General features: G+C 39.4%; 1 protein-coding gene across 1 annotated transcript in view; it reads right to left on the minus strand.

Moving 5' to 3' along the window:
- REC114 (REC114 meiotic recombination protein) overlaps window positions 1–20,569 on the minus strand; it is a 155,086-nt gene that overhangs the window by 132,805 nt on the left and 1,712 nt on the right. The window contains exon 2 of the mRNA XM_073361537.1: window positions 15,345–15,434. Coding sequence (XP_073217638.1) covers window positions 15,345–15,434 — 90 coding nt within the window. The remainder of the gene's footprint in view (window positions 1–15,344; window positions 15,435–20,569) is intronic.

Below are 20,569 nucleotides of genomic sequence, written 5' to 3' on the forward strand. Positions count from 1 at the left end.
GGATATACAGTGGGGGTGAGGGCCAACCAGGGTTGAGACCAGGAGGGTGAAGGTTGGCTGTATGGCATCATAATAAAAACTGAAAAATGTTTCATGACCATTTTATTAAAATTTAACTCATTTTAAAATCACCACCGAAATTAAAGTTGGCTACTCAAGCCTACTATGAAGCACAACATCTACATCCTTCTTGGTTTCTTGTTGTAATTTTTGCACTACTGTTCGGTGTCTTCTTGTGGGTCCGTTAACGTCCAGTCCTTCATGATATATCATAGAATCATAGAATATCAGGGTTGAAAGGGACCTCAGGAAGTCATCTAGTCCAACCCCCTACTCAAAGCAGGACCAATCCCCAATTTTTGCCCCAGATCCCTGCTCATGATCAGGCAGAAGGAGACTTCTTTCAGAACACAAAGTTCTATTCAATGAGGAAAAAGAATGCTCAACTGTAGCTGTTGTGACTGGGAGTAGCGAGAGATGAATTCCTACTTCTTTCATCCCAGGAAACATAGCACAAAGATTGGGTCGAACCACTAGTGATAGTAAAGAAGAAGCTGAAGTTAAATCTTCATTAGTTTGTTGTATGATATTCCACTCTGTGTTCAAATTCTCTATTCTGTCCTGATCACATGTCAGCCCCATTTCTGGTAGTGCCTCACTCCACTCAACTGTAGGTGTTTTATAAGACAGGCATCTGTAAAAGCTACGGGGAGATTGAGTAGAATCCAGAAACTGCTATTGTAGATTTGTAAGAATCAAGTCTATGTACTTTTTCAGCTGACTTAACACACACTTCTTGTCCTCTTCACTTACGGAGTTAATATAAGTACCTTCATTAGTCAACTTCTGGACTGAAGTTTTTGTTTCATCCTGTACATTTTCAATGGATATCTCTGATTGATCCAAGGGTAGCTTCTATTGCTAGACAGGGATCTACTAGTGTTGTAGCAGATACCTGGATGACATTGTTTAATGACCCAACTGGTTTCAACAGTAGACTTACGAGAGAGAATGGCATCAGTAACAAAAGTAGTCCACCAGCCTCACTACTTAGATCTGACCTATCCTGTTGGATACTTTCCAAAGCCAGTAATAACGGTTGCAGTAATTTTAAGACAACAGCCAAGAATCGCTCATTAGAAAGCCAGCAGGTTTTCCCAGGTTGGACTAATTTGAACTTCAGTCCCAGTGTATCTTCTATTTGTTTCCAAGCCATTCAGGCCTTCTGTTCTCTTGCTGAAAAAAAAGAGTATAACAAAGCCATTAAATTTATAGCTTTTTAATGTGTTTTGAAGATTCTGTAGCTCATACTAGTGCTAACTGGAGTAAATGGCCTTTGCAGTGTGTATAGGAGAGATTAGGGTTACACTTTTCTCGGAGCAAAGCTTGTGCTTCACCGTGTCTTCCAGAGACGTTTGCAGCTCCATCAAATGTACAAGCAGCCATCTGTTTGGGGTTCAGTTTACAAGCATTTAACTCTTCTAAGATGCCACAGATGCAGCTGATGCGTCTTCTATAACCTGAACATCTAGAATGCATCTATTGGCCTCTAATGGACATCAAGATAATATACACAATGACTTAATACTTGATGCCTATTTGCATTGGTGCATTCATCAGCCATGTATGCACATTTTTTGAATATGGTGAGAGAGTTCTTCACTTTTTCAACTGCTGAGTCTTTAACTGTTGTACCACATGCTTCTAGAGAGTCAGCTGAGTTTTTTTCCAGAAAGATAGTGAGCATTTGCCAGTCTTGTTCGAAAGCAGTGTTCAGCATCAGGATTAATAAGTGACAATGTATTTAACATTGGCCTCCAGTTTGCAGTGTGTGGTATCTCTTGCTTAAAAAGAAAGTATGATGCAATAGCCATGTTGGTTCACATAAACTGAGTTGTGTCTCCAGCATTCTTAACAGAGGTAAATAAACTGGTTCAAGTAAAAAACAATTTTGGTGGACAGAAATTCCAGGGCAGGCCTGAGAATCACTTCAGCTGGGAAAAAACTGCATATAGAGAAAATCTCCCTGAGCATTCTAGCTCTTCTGGCCAATGTAATTGCTAAGAGGAAAAACATTTAATAGAAAGTGTCAAGGTTCCTTCCCCACTCTGAACTCTAGGGTACAGATGTGGGGACCTGTATGAACACCTCCTAAGCTTATTTTTACCAGCTTAGGTTAAAACTTCCCCAAGGTACATACTATTTTCCTTTTTCCCTTGGACTTTATTGCTGCCACCACCAAGTGTCTAACAGATATATAACCGGGAAAGAGCCCACTTGGAAACATCTTTCCCCCCAAAATCCTCCCCAAACCCTACACCCCCTTTCCTGGGGAAGGCTTGATATAAATCTTCACTAATTTGCATAGGTGAACACAGACCCAAACCCTTGGATCTTAAGAACAATGAAAAAAGCGATCAGGTTCTTAAAAGAAGAATTTTAATTGAAGAAAAAGTAAAAGAATCACCTCTGTAAAATCAGGATGGTAAATACCTTACAGGGTAATTAGATTCAAAACAGAGAATCCCTCTCGGCAAAACCTTAAGTTACAAAAAGACACAAAAACAGGAATATCCATTCCATTCAGCACAGCTTATTTTCTCAGCCATTTAAACAAACAGAATCTAACGCATATCTAGCTAGGTTACTTACTAAGTTCTAAGACTCCATTCCTGTTCTGTTCCCGGCCAAAGCATCACACAGACAGACAGAGAGAGCCTTTGTTTCTCCCTTCCTCCAGCTTTTGAAAGTATCTTGTCTCCTCATTGGTCATTTTGGTCAGGTGCCAGCGAGGTTATCCTAGCTTCTTAACCCTTTACAGGTGAAAAGGTTTTTCCTCTGGCCAGGAGGGATTTTAAAGGGGTTTAACCTTCCCTTTATATTTATGACAGAAAGTAATAGAAGATTGAGGGAAGATTCCTCCATATATTCAAAGAAAGAAGATTCACAGATTACCTGAAGAATCCTATCCTTCCACTAGTCTCCTGACAGCCTCTCTGTAGACACACTTTTCTAAGGAACTGGGAAGAGTTAACATGTTGCATAAAAGGCGTGGAAGGAATGTGCTAGAAATGGAGGGAATTTGCTACAAAACTCCTAATGCTGAGACTTGGAGCATCAGGAAGCTAGGACTCATACCCAATCAGGGGCCTATCTAGAAGGTGTTCCAATATATCTAGGCTTGGAAGGGTTATATTTTTATTGGTAAATGTGAGTAAACACCAATTTTACCACACACACACAAACCTATGAAAAAATATTTCCACTGACGATAATCAAAATATACAGCCAGGCAAATTAAGAAAAATGCTCCTTGAGAACTTATTAGAGTTTGATGTAAGGATATTTACTTGTAACATTTTGACATGTAATGTGGACAATTTTTATCTTAACGGTTATAAACCTAACTTTTTGAATCTCAGCATCTACTGTCATTAAGTATTGTCTGACCCCACCTACTGTCTGACTCTCCCATAATTCCCACAACTATGTGAATTTAAATTGATAAAAATAAAAAAATACTTAAAACCCATAATTTTGTGTAACCCACCCACCGCCTGGGTGTGGTGTTCTGTCCCATCTAGTGGCACCGAGACCACTTAGAGAGAGAGATTAATTAGTCTGCTCTACAGCCTTGGCTAAAAGCCATATGGCATTTAGCTCATGCAGTAGAAGCTCATGCACTAAAGTCCAGAGGTCCCAGGTTCAATCCCACCTGCTGACAACCAGGGTGTGTAGGCGTTACATTTGCACAACTGTGAAAATTTAAATTGATTAAAAATGCTTAAAAATAAACATTATCAGTCAAAATTAAAAAAAAATCAAATTCTGCCAAGCCTAACAACTACTCTGGTTGCAAGACAAAATAGGATTCTTGTTCTCTCAAGAGCATCATGAAGATCAAGTTCTCTGAGTTCCAGATTTGTGGACGGTTTCTCCAGTTGAGCAGGAAGTCCATGAGCTATCTTGAATACTCATGTTCCAGAAGGTAAAACCTCTTTTGTTCCCAGACAAGAATTTCAGGTGCTATAGGTCTGGGAGTATGAGGATCCTGGAATAGAACCTTCCCGCAATTCAGGAAGTTCAGGACTTGATGATTTAGTTCTCATTCTCATGCATCCGACTGGTGCTTAGTCAACTGGCTTACAGGCTCTTCTTTTGCTCAAATGTGGGTTGTTGTAATAATTAGATGCCTTATGTTGTGAGCACCTCAAAGCAGAGGCAGTCCTTAATGAAGGCTTGGTAAGCACCTAGCAAATATCGCTATAAACAATACAAGTAATAAGTAACCAACAAAACTGCCTGTCCAGGAGTAAGAGATTTCCCTTGTTTCATTCAGGATTTTTAACTATACTTTCTCATTTTATCCTGGAAGTGCAAGTATGTCACAGAGGCCCTATTGCCACTTTACATCTGAATGGCAACTACCAAACACAGAGGGAAGAATAAAGCTATCCTCTTAACTGCATATAACACTAGAACGTTGTTCTGATGAGTTGCCGGAGACAATCATTTGTCTTGAATTGAATGGGGCTCCCTCAGTAGTGCAGCAGATAATCTGGTTCTTGAAGCTCATAACTCCACTGATAAGCAGGATAGTTTGTAGGATAGAGAGATGCATCATACCACAGAACAGTTTCCACAAAGTAAGTGAGGTCCCTGGTAGGCAAGTACTTGAGAAGGTCCTAGAAGAAATACAATTTGTGAAATCTTTCCTTCAGCAAGACTGGACTTGAAGCAGGAAAGTCTGATAAAAGTAGATCAACTCCTGAGAAGACACTAAGTAGCTTCTTAGTGGGAGTCTGCTATAGACCACCGGACCAGGGGGATGAGGTAGATGAGGCTTTCTTCCGGCAGCTCACGGAAGCTACTAGATTGCATGCCCTGATTCTCATGGGTGACTTTAATTTTCCTGATATCTGCTGGGAGAGCAATACAGCGGTGCATAGACAATCCAGGAAGTTTTTGGAAAGCGTAGGGGACAATTTCCTGGCGCAAGTGCTAGAGGAGCCAACTAGGGGGGGCGCTTTTCTTGACCTGCTGCTCACAAACCAGGTAGAATTAGTGGGGGAAGCAAAAGTGGATGGGAATCTGGGAGGCAGTGACCATGAGTTGGTTGAGTTCAGGATCCTGACGCAGGGAAGAAAGGTAAGCAGCAGGATACGGACCCTGGACTTCAGGAAAGCAGACTTCGACTCCCTCAGGGAATGGATGGCCAGGATCCCCTGGGGGACTAACTTGAAGGGGAAAGGAGTCCAGGAGAGCTGGCTGTATTTCAAGGAATCCCTGTTGAGGTTACAGGGACAAACCATCCAGATGAGTCGAAAGAATAGTAAATATGGCAGGCGACCAGCTTGGCTTAATGGTGAAATCCTAGCGGATCTTAAACATAAAAAAGAAGCTTACAAGAAGTGGAAGGTTGGACATATGACCAGGGAAGAGTATAAAAATATTGCTCGGGCATGTAGGAATGATATCAGGAGGGCCAAATCGCACCTGGAGCTGCAGCTAGCCAGAGATGTCAAGAGTAACAAGAAGGGTTTCTTCAGGTATGTTGGCAACAAGAAGAAAGCCAAGGAATGTGTGGGCCCCTTACTGAATGAGGGAGGCAACCTAATGACAGAGGATTTGGAAAAAGCTAATGTACTCAATGCTTTTTTTGCCTCTGTCTTCACGAACAAGGTCAGCTCCCAGACTGCTGCTCTGGGCATCACAAAATGGGGAAGAGATGGCCAGCCCTCTGTGGAGATAGAGGTGGTTAGGGACTATTTAGAAAAGCTGGACGTGCACAAGTCCATGGGGCCGGACGAATTGCATCCGAGAGTGCTGAAGGAATTGGCGGCTGTGATTGCAGAGCCATTGGCCATTATCTTTGAAAACTCGTGGCGAACCGGGGAAGTCCCAGATGACTGGAAAAAGGCTAATGTAGTGCCAATCTTTAAAAAAGGGAAGAAGGAGGATCCTGGGAACTACAGGCCAGTCAGCCTCACCTCAGTCCCTGGAAAAATCATGGAGCAGGTCCTCAAAGAATCAATCCTGAAGCACTTGCATGAGAGGAAAGTGATCAGGAACAGCCAGCATGGATTCACCAAGGGAAGTTCATGCCTGACTAATCTAATCGCCTTTTATGATGAGATTACTGGTTCTGTGGATGAAGGGAAAGCAGTGGATGTATTGTTTCTTGACTTTAGCAAAGCTTTTGACACGGTCTCCCACAGTATTCTTGTCAGCAAGTTAAGGAAGTATGGGCTGGATGAATGCACTATAAGGTGGGTAGAAAGCTGGCTAGATTGTCGGGCTCAACGGGTAGTGATCAATGGCTCCATGTCTAGTTGGCAGCTGGTATCAAGTGGAGTGCCCCAAGGGTCGGTCCTGGGGCCGGTTTTGTTCAATATCTTCATAAATGATCTGGAGGATGGTGTGGATTGCACTCTCAGCAAATTTGCGGATGATACTAAACTGGGAGGAGTGGTAGATACGCTGGAGGGGAGGGATAGGATACAGAAGGACCTAGACAAATTGGAGGATTGGGCCAAAAGAAATCTGATGAGGTTCAATAAGGATAAGTGCAGGGTCCTGCACTTAGGACGGAAGAACCCAATGCTCAGCTACGGACTAGGGACCGAATGGCTAGGCAGCAGTTCTGCGGAAAAGGACCTAGGGGTGACAGTGGACGAGAAGCTGGATATGAGTCAGCAGTGTGCCCTTGTTGCCAAGAAGGCCAATGGCATTTTGGGATGTATAAGTAGGGGCACAGCGAGCAGATCGAGGGACGTGATCGTTCCCCTCTATTCGACATTGGTGAGGCCTCATCTGGAGTACTGTGTCCAGTTTTGGGCCCCACACTTCAAGAAGGATGTGGATAAATTGGAGAGAGTCCAGCGAAGGGCAACAAAAATGATTAGGGGACTGGAACACATGAGTTATGAGGAGAGGCTGAGGGAGCTGGGATTGTTTAGCCTGCAGAAGAGAAGAATGAGGGGGGATTTGACAGCTGCTTTCAACTACCTGAAAGGGGGTTCCAAAGAGGATGGCTCTAGACTGTTCTCAACGGTAGCAGATGACAGAACGAGGAGTAATGGTCTCAAGTTGCAGTGGGGGAGGTTTAGATTGGATATTAGGAAAAACTTTTTCACTAAGAGGGTGGTGAAACACTGGAATGCGTTACCTAGGGAGGTGGTAGAATCTCCTTCCTTAGAGGTTTTTAAGGTCAGGCTTGACAAAGCCCAGGCTGGGATGATTTAACTGGGAATTGGTCCTGCTTCGAGCAGGGGGTTGGACTAGATGACCTTCTGGGGTCCCTTCCAACCCTGATATTCTATGATTCTATGATTCTCTGAAAACAGAAGTCAAAGAACCAGCAGTTGAAACATCTGATCAGTGTGTACAGACACAATCTCATGTGGACGGGCTATCAACAAGTCATCTATGACCTTTCTGTTGTAGATTTGCCATCCGAGATTCCACTGGGCTGGAGAAGTCAAAGAGAAAGCTAGGCAATAATGCACAAATCCACATTTCTCTAGGTCCTCATATCCAGACTGTCTAAATCTTGCCAATTTTTTTCTGCATACCATGTCAAAGATTCCACCTTTCCCTATCCATCCACACAGCTCAAACTTTTGTCCAGGCTCTCATCTTGCTTCTCGATTACTGCAACAACCTCTTCTCTAGCCTTGACAAATACGATTTTGTCCTGCTTGTATTCATTCAAATATTGCTGCAAAGATCATTTTCTTAGCCCATCAGTTTGACCAGTTCACCCCTTTCTTTGCATCCTTCAACTGGCTACCCTTCTCTATCGCACCAAACATAAGCTAGTTGTCTGCACTTGCAAGGCCTTTCATGTCCTAACTCCACCTTTCCTATTATCTCTCATTCAATATCAACATGTCAACTCCCACCTCTGATGGGCCAACAAAGTTAGCCTCCATCGCCCACTTGGTAAAATTTCAAACATGCTTCCTCCCATACTGCCTCTCTCCCAGGGAAGGAGTTCCCCATAAACATCTGCAAAGTGATCTCATCCTTTTTCAAACCCCTTCTTAAAAGTCTCCTTTACCATGACACTTACAAAATACTTGCCAACTGTTAGGCCACTGGTATGCTGAGACCACAGCCTATCATATTGACCAATACTGTCTCATTGTTCCTTGTACTCCCCCATGTGTTGTCTGTATCTATCTGTTGTCTAAATCTATACTTAGACTGTAAGCTCTTTGAAGCTCTCTTTTTGTATTCTCTGGTACGCAGCGATTAGACATACTTCAGGGTGGATTTATTTAAATCAAAGTGGAAAGCCTTGATTTAAATCATCAATTTTAATCTTTTCCATTTGTACTTCAGCTATTTTCTAAAGAAAGGTGCATTCTCATTAGTTGATATAACCATTGTTTCCTTAGTGGATGGAGTCAAATATTCATAATTTAAGAACTGAGCCAATGAGAACTCAGATAGGGAGAAGCTATAAAATAGGAGTATGAGACCTGATCCTGATAAGATACATGATGTCTCCCAGAATCAGAGGTTGGGTCCCAAGGCCTGTGATGAATCTGCCAGTCCCTTATACCCAGTAGCACAGCCCCTGTGTTCTCCACAGGATCAAGCCCTGAATACGGCACATGACATATGCCATAGTTATAAAGCTTGACATCAAAATTTACATATTTTTCCTCTGATTCCTTCTTAATAAAGAAATGCTGCCTTTAACTCCAAGTTTTTGATAGAGGCTCACCATATTTACTTTTATTTACAAGTCTTAAAAGATAATAAATTTAGACCTTAACATATTTTGTGTTAAATTCAGATTTCGTTTAAACAGGCTTGTTTTTAAAAAGAAAAATTATAATTTAAATACAAATTTTAAAAAATATTATTCTGATTTTTTTTAAATACATCAATTTTTATTCACCCTGACATCTATAGTAAAAATATGTTTAAAAAATGTTACCCTGTGTAATTTGATTCCAGATAAAGAACTTCATATTGGAAAACCTGGATTTGAATCACACCTCAGGAATTTTCTGTTAATTACAGAATTATAATACGAATAAAACAGGTAATCATCCTGCCAATTCATGGAACCTCCACTTACCCTCATTTGGGGTCTGTTAGAATCTTCTGATTTCAGCCAATTTTACAAGGAAAGTGACTGTTCCGTGTTATTGTGCAGACAAGATGGGTGAGGTAATGCCTTTCATTGGACCTATTATTTTGTGAGAGTATGTTATTGTGGATAGACACAATCAAGTCTTGGGCAAAGCCATACAAGAATGTGTACAACAACAAAAAATCTTGAAAGCATACCCATTATCCACCTGAGATGGAGTGTCCACTCCACACAGGTGTGGAAAGGGTTAAGGTGGCCACCTAGACCTATTAACTCCACAGGTTGCACCTGGAGGAAGAGCCAAGGAGCAGGGAATTGATTGGAAGCAGGTTCAGCTGTGCAGGAATAGGCGGGGCCTATAAAACCCAGAAGCTAGAAGGGCAGTCATTCCCTGGGAAGAGGGAGGCATGTTTGGATGTTACAGAGATGTGTAGGCTGCAGTCACGCCCTGGGAAGTGGTTTGGAGCTGGTACACCCAGGGCAAGGAAGGAAACCAGGAGTTGTAGGAAGCAATCCAGGGACGGAGCACTGAGGGCTGGGAGAGGAAAGCCAGAACAACTGGAAAGAGGGTCCCTGGACTGGAACTTGAAATAGAGGGTGGGCCCGGGGTTTCCCTACCTGCCACTGGGGAAGTGGCACCAATGAACTGGAAGACTGCCTGAGTCACTGTGGGAGTAACAGAGAATTTGGAGAACAGTACTCCAGAATGGGGGAATGCTGACTGAATTGACCAGAGGGCTGAGTCATGAAGAGGACACTGCAGTTCCTGGAGTGGGAGAGGGACTGCAAATCAGAGAGTGTGATGGCATGAGACCACAGGATGGGGTGTTGGCCTCAAGAGCTAATCCCCAGTTTCCAGGAGGAGGCGCCATACCTGCAGTGAGTAGATTCAATTCTGTGAGACCACCAAAAGGCAAACTGATTAGTTCTTTGTGCATCTAACAGAAACACTGAAGTTGCAAGCAACCAATTACCCATTACAGCTGCAGGTGCTTTAATAATTCACTTTGAAGCATCCTCAAACATTTTCCAAAACATTGTTTTGGAAGTTATCATGAAGCCCAGGGATTCGCTTATTCTGGCCAGAGGAACCAACAATTCATTATTTTTCAAAGCATAAGATGTTACACAGGTCCAGTTGCTTTAAAATAGTTGATTTTGAATGTTAAACTACTTTTAAGTAAGTCCTTTTGGCAATAAATTTTTAAATTTCTAATTGCAAAATGGCAGGTAGACATTAATTCATTAAATATCACACTTCTGACTGTTCATGGACACAATTCTACAATTTGCAACAGGAATTGAGAATATGAATGGTTACCTAGCAGAAAAGGAAGAGTGATAGGATATGTGAAGATATAATTATTTTACAAATATTTTTGGCAGTGGTAGATCACAAAATACTCCCAGAAGTCATTCTTAGCACATAGATCATACACTTCATACATCTATGTCAATTTTGTATCTTTTAATCAAAAGTCACATAGTACTAAGTGAAACGCCCTACAGAAATCTAAGTATATTACACACCAACACAAACACCTTTATCAACCAAACTTGTAGTCTCATCAAACTTGAACTCATCACTCTTCTATAGTAAACTGAGATGTAAATTCCATCTAAAATATAGAAGTTTTATGTTCAGACTTCAGTATTTAACTCTCATGTCTTGGTGGACTTTTTAAAAAAAAAATCTATCCACAAAATTTTCAACATAAAAGTGAACACACCCACACACCACTGAAGAACAGTCTTGTTCTAACCTTTTATCACATTAAGAAAAATAGGAGGTATACAGAGTGAGCCATTTTCACTCTAATGTGCTGATTTAGCTGCATTTGGTTCCTTATTCCATTCTGGTTGAACATTTGTATAACATCAGTTGAACTCATTTTTTGTTTAAAACAGGCAAAACTGCCGTTTGAAATATTCTTACATCCCCTTTTTACCCAACTGTAACAAAGGAAATTTCTCCCCCCCCCCCCATTTTTTAATGTAATCTATCAAATTCTCCTATTTTTGGCTCCGGCTCCTCAATCATTGCTGAAGCCAGAAAAATCTCATTAGAATTTGTCTCTACAGTGCTCTGCTGGACTTGTATAACAGTTTAGTCTATTGTTTGTTTAATGTTAGAGGACATGAAATTACATGATCAGTTGAATTAGAAATAAAAAAACAGAAAAATACAACAATTCAGGACTAGGAGCAGACATGCCAAACCCATGAAAAACACACAGAAATTGGACTTGAGTACTCCTTTTCTTTTTGCAAATACAGACTAACACGGCTGCTACTCTGAAACCTGTCATTATGCAAGGCACTGAATTTAGCCGTATGGAGTGGCTGATGAAGTGAGCTGTAGCTCACGAAAGCTTATGCTCAAATAAATTGGTTAGTCTCTAAGGTGCCACAAGTACTCCTTTTCTTTTTGCGAATACAGACTAACACGGCTGCTACTCTGAAACCTTTAAAGTAGTACTGAGTGTCAGCGAATGCAATGAGTAATACTAAATGAGCAGTATGGTAATAATAATAAAATAACTGCATTGACTTATTTTGTTTAGGAGAATCCATCCTCAACATACAAGGATTCTGAAGACTCTCCACCTTCAAGATCACCAATATTTTCTATAGTTTCAGAGTTATCTGCCAATGATAGCGTTTCATTCACATCATGTATGTCAAACAGCCACAGTATATTGCCTGTAGCAAAAAGAAAAAAAAATCTTCATCATCCAGAAACAACCACAGATAAATTTGTGATAAGAACCAGCAGATTACAAAAAGAGGTAATTGATGAAAAAATTGCCCGGTTTGTTGCAACAGACTCTCCTTTCCAAATAGTTGAGAGCACACACTTCATTAACATAGTTCAGTCACTAAGACCAGGATATAGTCCACCCAACAGAGCAGATGTCGCAAGCAAATTGCTGGATGAAAGTATATGAAAGAGAAATTGAGCAGTGTGCAAAAGGTCTAGAGGGTAAAATTGTTAACCTGAGTCTTGATGGGTGGAGCAGTGTCCGCAATGTTGTGGAGCAATGTCCACAGTTCTTATGTGACAACAGAAGAAGGGACTGTCTTCCTTACAGAAACAACTGATACATCAGGAAATGCGCACACAGCAGAATACTTACAAGAAGTAGCAGTAAAAGCTATAACAAACTGTGACAAAAAATTCAAATGTCTAGTATACAGCTTGGTCACAGACAACGCTGCAAATGTGTCCAAGATGAGAAGAAATTTAGAGAGTGAAGAGAGTCCCAAGTTAATAACATATGGTTGCAGTGCTCATTTGATGCACCACCTAGCCAAAGACTTCAGTGTTCCAGAAATAAAGGCTAATGTTGAAATTGCAAAATACTTCTGTAACAACCACTTTGCAGCAGCTGCTCTGAAGAAAGTGGGAGGAACCAAGTTAACTCTCCCATAAGACATGTGATGGAACTCAGTAGTGGACTGTTTTGAGCACTACATCAAGAACTGGCCTAAGCTGATGACAGTTTGTGAAGAAAATTGTGAAAAAAATAGCTGGCACTGTCACAGCCAAAGTTCTCAACACTGGGCTTAAAAGAAATGTTGAACACATGCTGAGTATCCTGAAGCCTATTTCTGTAGCCTTGAACAAAATGCAGGGAAACAGCTGCTTTATTGCTGATGCTGTTGAAATTTTGAAGGAACTGAGTGAGATCTTAAAAAGAGAAATATGCAATGACAGAGTTGAATTACAAGCATTTAAAAAAAACAAATGGGACAAGCACTATCTCTAGCTCATTTTCTTGCAAATATTCTCAGTACTTGGTACCAGGGTCAAATCTTAACTGCTGAAGAAGAGGAGTTGGCTATGACATGGACATCCAGCAATCACCCCTCCATAATGCCAACTATAATGAACTTCAGAGCTAAGGGAGAAATTGTTTGGGACCTGAAAAAGCAGGAAAACTTGTTTTTCTTTTCCAGATTATGAATAAACAGGAAAATGAAGGTGAAGACGACTGAGAGCCAATATTTTAAGTCGGCTGACATAGTAGATTTAATTTTTGTTTTTTAAATATTTCATTAACTATTTTAGTTAAAAACAATTTTAACAAAAACAAACCTGATTTTAAAAAACTCAAATGTTTAACAAAATTCAAAAATTCATACGCTTGTTTTGTTAAAATACTATGTTTGCTGTTGAAGAAAAAAATCCAGAATACAAAATGTTGTTGTTTTAGTTAAATAAAGCAATTTAAATGTCTGTCTGGTGATGTTCTCCTCCTAATACAGCATGGCAAGAAAATCCTCCAAATATTAATGATTAACCTGTTAAATTGGAGATAGTTCACCTCCCAGTGACTTCATAAATTTCTGCTTCAATCTCCTTTGGTAAATGAAATAACCAAACAATCATTCATTTTCTGATATAGCTATAAAACTAATCTGAAAAGTTTTCAAAATAAATCACTTTTAGAAGGTACAAGCTACACAGTTTTAAAATGAAACCTACATCTATCTGAGTTGTGAAGAATATATATTAAGGTTATAACAACCAACAAGAATGCATTTTTATGTAGAAATCCATGATTAAATCAAGTCTTCCTGCCCAAATCCACCCTGTAACTCCTATAATCCTATGTTCTGTGATTCCTTAAGGTCCTCCTTAGACAAAAAAATAAGATTTTTCAAAAAGGTTCTAGAATCTAAATTTAGATTCTAGAATCTAAATATGGCATTTAATTCAGGAAAATCAGACAAAACAGAAACTTATGTGGAACAGTACCAGTTGATGTTCTCCAGAAAGATGATACTGCAAACAAAAAATGTCATTTCAGTCTAAATAAAATTTGCAACATCCAGAATAGTTTGTGCAAGAATTGGAACACATCTTGATGACAAACCATAGAGGTATTTCCAGATCAACCATATTTAAGCCACAGAAGTTTAAGTGCAGCTGTTTAATCATTTTAATATTTGCTTATAATCTAGAGTAGATATTACACAACACAGAGAAAGCATCAAGAGGGAGGTTAAAAAAAACATTGGATTGTTTTAGCATGATACCCATTGTGTTAATACCATTTTTTAAAAATGTAAACATTAGTTTAGATTTTATAAGGTTGGTGTAGAAGTGTGGTCATTGTTGTAAAGACATTGGAAAGGGGAAACTTTTAGGGATGAGATCATTCAAGGTCTAAGGAGTAGTGTGAGAGAAAGCAAAGGTGCTTGTGAATGAACAATAAATAAGGGAAGCAGAATTAGTAGAACACAGAATACATAGTACATATGTGGGCCACTGCTGTGTAACTCTTTAAAGGTGAGGACAAGGAGTGTAAAACTGAAGCAAAACTGTACCAGCCAAATTTAAGCATCAAGGACATGGCAGATGTTAGATAAACATGTAGTTCCTTTCTAGAAGAGCATCTCACCCAGCAATGCTTTGGACCACAGGATTTCTATGGCAAAAATTCACCAAGCAGTGTTTCTACTCCATGTTGCTGCACAATCTAGAGCAGGATTTGGTCAGTTTTCTGCATACACTGAGCATACCTGATCCCAGTTCCCAGCACAGACCCAGGCAGTCATGTCTAAAGCTACCTACCAGGAGTTCTACAAGCCCCTCCTGGCACAGAACCGATTCGTTCTGGCTGAGACTCTGATGCTGGCTTCTCTGGAGTCATTGTGACTTTATTTAAATAATACAAGCTGGCTGGCTTGTAACCTAGGCTACAACACAACCAACTAAAAATTTCAAAGTCTACCCGTCTACACATGGTCGTAAGGTGTGTTTTAAACCATTTAAACTCCATTTAAAAACACAATTTCCCCACCCCCATCATTGAGGATGAACTCTAAAAGCCACTTAAACCATATTTTATGTAACTATTTTTCAATTACATTTTTACCTGATGTACTCAAATAGGTGAACTACACATGTGAAAGTATCCAGCATATTGCTGACAATGACATTCTTTGACACCAGTGGCACAGTTTCACCACACTTTTTAAATTTAGTTTATCAGCCACACAAAAAAAACACCACTATTCAATAAGGAAAGAAAAGTGCACTTTAAGTATTATATAGGTAAGTTCAGAGAACTTCTTCCATCCATGAGAATTTGCATGTGCTAAGTAAAATTGGTACAGATATCTTTCAGTAACAGACCTCATTAAATTGAGGAAGGACAAAAGACCCAAGATTGATTACTAACTTGAGTTGAGAAATGTATTTAAGTACATGAAACTGAAAACCTACCTGTACTGCCCGTCTTTGGGAAATAAAGAAATGGCCAGATACAACAATGGTGAGAATAAGATAGCCTGATTCTTCATTTGACTCCAAAACCTTTAAAAACACACACACAAGAGAGCAATCAATTATATACATGAAACCTGTATATCCCACTGCCAGTATAATGGGTTCAGGTAAAACCAAAGTTTTCACTCTTGGGTGCCAGAAGTTAGGCACCTAAAGAAGCTGCTTAGTTTTCAGTGATAGTGAGCACTCCACTCCTATTGATAACGATGGGAGTTGAGAAAGCTCACTGATTCTGAAAAGGATCTGTTATTTAGACACTAAAATATAGATTTAGATACCTAACTATAGGTAACCAAGTTTGAATTTTTCTCATCTGAAACTGTGGTTCTCAGCATTCTTGATACCACAAACCACTTGTGAAAGAGGGGAAAAAGATCAACCACTATTTTATTAATTTTAATATTTATGTTCAACAATTAATCATGATTTCATGAACAATTCAATCTAAAGCAGAAATGATGCATTTAGATATTTAAATACAGGGGTTGCTCCTCAATTTAATCAATTTTATGCAAGAAGTTAATGATAATACAAGTCAATCTTCAGCTGTACTGCTATTCAGTTCTAAAGTCCTTTGGAGTACTGACAAACTCTATAATAAGCAGAGCTGCAGTAAGCAAGATTCACACTGACTTTCTTCCCTTCAACCTTGAATCTCCTGTCATGCAAAGAGCTTGATAAGCTGTATAACATTTCTTTTCTTTCACATGAAAGGAAGTTAGACCAGTTGATTCACCCAGATTCTTTTAATAAAGTTTCAGCAACTATCATACTTCAAAGATTTGTATGGTTTATTTTTCAGGCAACCAATATTTATACCACCGATCTAGATTTCAGAATCTTAGAAATGTATGGATGGAAGGGATGACAAAAGGTCATCTAGTTCACCCTTTTATGCTATTACCAGCAGGAGAGTGGGGTGGGGGGAGAGAAAACCTTTTGTAGTGATAAACGCCCATTTTTTTAATGGTCTGTGTGTATAAAAACATCTTCTGTATTTTCCACAGTATGCATCCAATGAAACATCTTCTGTATTTTCCACAGTATGCATACAATGAAGTGAGCTGTAGCTCACGAAAGCTTATGCTCAAATAAATTGGTTAGTCTCTAAGGTGCCACAAGTACTCCTTTTCTTTTTGCAAATACAGACTAACACGGCTGTTACTCTGAAACCTTTTATGCTGAGGCAATTATACGTAGATAATCCCTTATAGGTGTTTGTCATTAGGTGTCTGTTCTTAAAAGCCCCCTAATGGAAGGGATGCCACAACCTCCCTTGGAAGCCTATTCCAGTATTTACCTATCTTTATAGTTAGAAAGTTTTTCCCAATATCTACCTAACTCTCCCTTGCTGCAGATTAAGCTTGTTACTACTTGTCCTACCTTCAGTTAGCATAGAAAACAATTGATTACAATCCTCTTTACAATAGCCCTTAACATATTTTTTATCAAGTCCCCTTTCAGTCTTCTATTCTCAAGACTAAATATGCCCAGATTTTTTAACCTTTCCTCACAGGTTAGGTTTTATAAACTTTTATGATTTTTGATGGACAAAATACTCCAGCAAATCTTTTTTTTATATTCAGATTGTTCTGAGCCCTCTCTTGCATTTAAATTTTGCCATTCTAAAAATGCCATACTGCTTCTGGGTTGGTTTTGCTTTCATCCTGCTAAATTATGAAATGTTTAGTACTTAAACTCCAATTTTCCAAGCTATAAAACTAAACATTTATGCAAGAATGAATATTAAATGCACACAGGAGATGGCCCTCCCTGTGAAGCCTGCTCAGTGCCATACAAAATAAAAAGAAAGACACAGTCCATTCCCACATAGTTTACATTCCCAGTGTATATTTAGGAAGATCATGAACAATATTTGGGGGGTAGCCGTGTTAGTCTGTATCCACAAAAACAACAAGGAGTCCGGTGGCACCTTACAGACTAACAGATTTATTTGAGCATAAGCTTTCGTGGGTAAAAACCCCACTTCTCCATGCATCTGAAGAAGTGGGGGTTTTACCCACAAAAGCTTATGCTCAAATAAATCTGTTAGTCTTTAAGGTGCCACCACACTCCTTGTTGTTTTCATGAACAATATAGACATTTGACAAAATTCTACTGTTCATGACTAGGTTTTCAGATCAATTGAAATAAAAAGAAAAGTAGTAGCTATTCCACTGACATTTTTTGTTCAAAAAGATTTACAGACATGTAAAAGGAAGGCTTAGGTCTCTTAAATTTCTCCCCCCCCCAGTTTAATACCTTTTTTGTTTATTTTAAATATATAGTTTGTAAAACAGTGTAAACAGCAAAATATTGGTTTATGAAATCACATCAGGTCTCCATATTCTTAATGACCATATGTAACACAAAACATAATTTGTGATTATGGTGAAGTTAACAGCACCATCAAACATGAAATTGTTTCCAAAGTATTCATTCCCTACATAGAATCATAGGGCTGGAAGGGATCTTGAGAGGTCATCTAGTCCAGTCCCCTGCACTCACGGCAGGAATAAGTATTATCTAGCCCTCCCCTGACAAGTATTTGTTTACCCTACTCTTAAAAATCTCCAATGATGGAGATTCCACAACCTCCCTAGGCAAATTATTCCAGTGTGTAACCACCCTGATACTTAGGAAGTTTTTTCCTAATGTCCAATCTAAATCCCCCTTGCTGCAATTTAAGACCATTGTTTCTTGTCCTAGCCTCAGAGGTTAAGAGAAAAATATTCTCCTTGTAATAACCTTTTATGTACTTGAAAACTGTTATGTCCCCCCTCCGTCTTCTCTTTTCCAGACTAACAAACTCAGTTTTTTCAATCTTCCCTCAGAGGTCATGCTTTCTAGACCTTTAATAATTTTTGTCGCTCTTCTCTGGACTCTCCAATTTGTCCATATCCTTCCTGAAATATGGTGCCCAGAACTGGACACAATACTCCCATTGAAGCCTAATAGTGTGGGGTAGAGAAGAAGAATTACTTCTTGTATCTTACTTACAACGCTCCTGCTAATACATCCAAGAATGATTGCTTTTTTTGCAACGATGTTACACTGTTGACTCCTGTTTAGCTTGTAGTCCACTATGACCCCCAGATCCCTTTCCGCAATACTCCTTCCTAGGCAGTCATTTCCCATTTTGTATGTGTGCAACTGATTGTTCCTTCCTAAGTAGAGTATTTGCATTTGTCCTTATTGAATTTCATCCTATTTACTTCAGACCATTTCTCCAGTTTGTCCAGATCATTCTGAATTATAATCCTAACCTCCAAAGCACCTGCAGCCCCTCCCATCTTGATATTGTCTGCAAACTTTATAAGTGTACTCTATGCCATCATTGATGAAGATATTGAACAGAACTGGACTCAGAACTGATCCCTGATCACCTCTCAGTAGTGTGGAATTCAACATGGGCTACTTCTAAGTTCATTCATTACACAGCTGAAGGCAGTACAAACTGCATACTGTGCAACAGAAATGAACACTGATACAAAAAAAATCATAATCAAATCTTAGTTCCATTAAATCTTAAGACTCTCAGTCAAGAGCTACTGTAGCTGCAGCTACCACATTTTGCCACACTTCATAGAATCATTGAATCATAGAATATCAGGGTTGGAAGGGACCTCAGGAGGTCATCTAGTCCAACCCCCTGCTCAAAGCAGGACCAATCCCCAATTAAATCATCCCAGCCAGGGCTTTGTCAAGTCTAACCTTAAAAACTTCTAAGGAAGGAGATTGGGGATCTTCAGACCACAAGAGATTTTACAAGGATAAATCATTGTACAAAGAGAACAACTAACAGTTCAGACAGCCCAAGTATCTTGACAGAGATAAACAACCCATCATTTCTTTTGTGCGTTTATTTACACCAATACAAAGTCAGCATAAATCATTACCATTCTGTTTTACTAGCCTTTTCCATACCCTTTCTACTGGTATAAATGACTGCTACCCAAAGTGCTGGGCAATGGACAATCCAGTCCAATAATTTTCATTTTAAATCATAAAAGGCTGTTTCAAATTATTTGTTAAGAGCACCCAGGGTACATGGGTGTACTGTCAAAGCCCCTATTTCTTTTCAAGGACAAGCCCCATTACATTTAATTTTACATATTAAGTAGAGCAATCATTCTATGTCCTTACTATTTATTTTAAATGTGAACATTTTTAAGGATAAAATCACCTAAATAGAACGAAATCCTTTGGGAATCTTGAGAGCCTAAAAAACTAATTTATTTTTGCTTTTAATGCAAAGGGTAAGCTTCCATCATTAAAAAATTCTTTTTAAAATTTTTCAAACCAGCAGAATAAAAAAGACTGTACAAAAGTCATGGAATAAACCAAACGTAAAAGATTATGTCTAAGAATGCATGCAAAGAGCAGAAAGATGCAACAGGAAGAGAGGTTTAACATCATGCAAGCCCAAACAATGTTCCTGCTAGTGTTTTGTACCAATGAACAGGTTGATCAAAGTTTAGGCCTGCCTATATACTTCCCAATTATCTCTTTCAAACTCCGATTTACTTCACTTTCAAGCAAGTCCAGTGCTCTCATTTTAGTTGCAAATTATTATGGCAGCATCAGTAGTAGCAACTGCATACTTAGGGATGCAGGTAGACATCCATTATGAATCCTACATTCAAGTCTCCTTCTCCTACCTTTTGATTGGACTAACTGATTTGAGTAGTGGTACAGAAGTGTTTGGTTTTGTTGGTTTCTCTTAAAAGAGATTTTGGTACATTCAGGACGTACAACACTAAGTACAAAATTAACCTGGGTTTTCAAGATATTCCTATGCAACACAATGGCAGTGTCCTATTAAATTTCTATCTAAATTTTCTTCACAGAATGATGGTTTAAAAACTTCAAGTTTCACATATTGGAGCACTTCAGCACTGCTGAAGCTGTCTGTTGGGAAGCCTAGTCACAGAGGCAACCCAGAAGAGGTACCCTCTAGCTCTGCACCTCAGTAATGCCAAATCCAAGTATTCAAATCATAGGTCATGATTTGCGGAAGGTCTAGGTTGGGTATTAGGAAAAACTATTTCATGAAGAGGGTGGTGAAGCACTGGAATGGGTTACCAAGGAAGGTGGTGGAATCTCCATCCTTAGAGGTTTTTAAGGCCCGGCTTGACAAAGCATTGGCTGGGAGGGATAAT

This window comes from Lepidochelys kempii, chromosome 10 (assembly GCF_965140285.1).
Source record: "Lepidochelys kempii isolate rLepKem1 chromosome 10, rLepKem1.hap1, whole genome shotgun sequence".
NCBI lineage: Eukaryota > Metazoa > Chordata > Testudines > Cheloniidae > Lepidochelys > Lepidochelys kempii.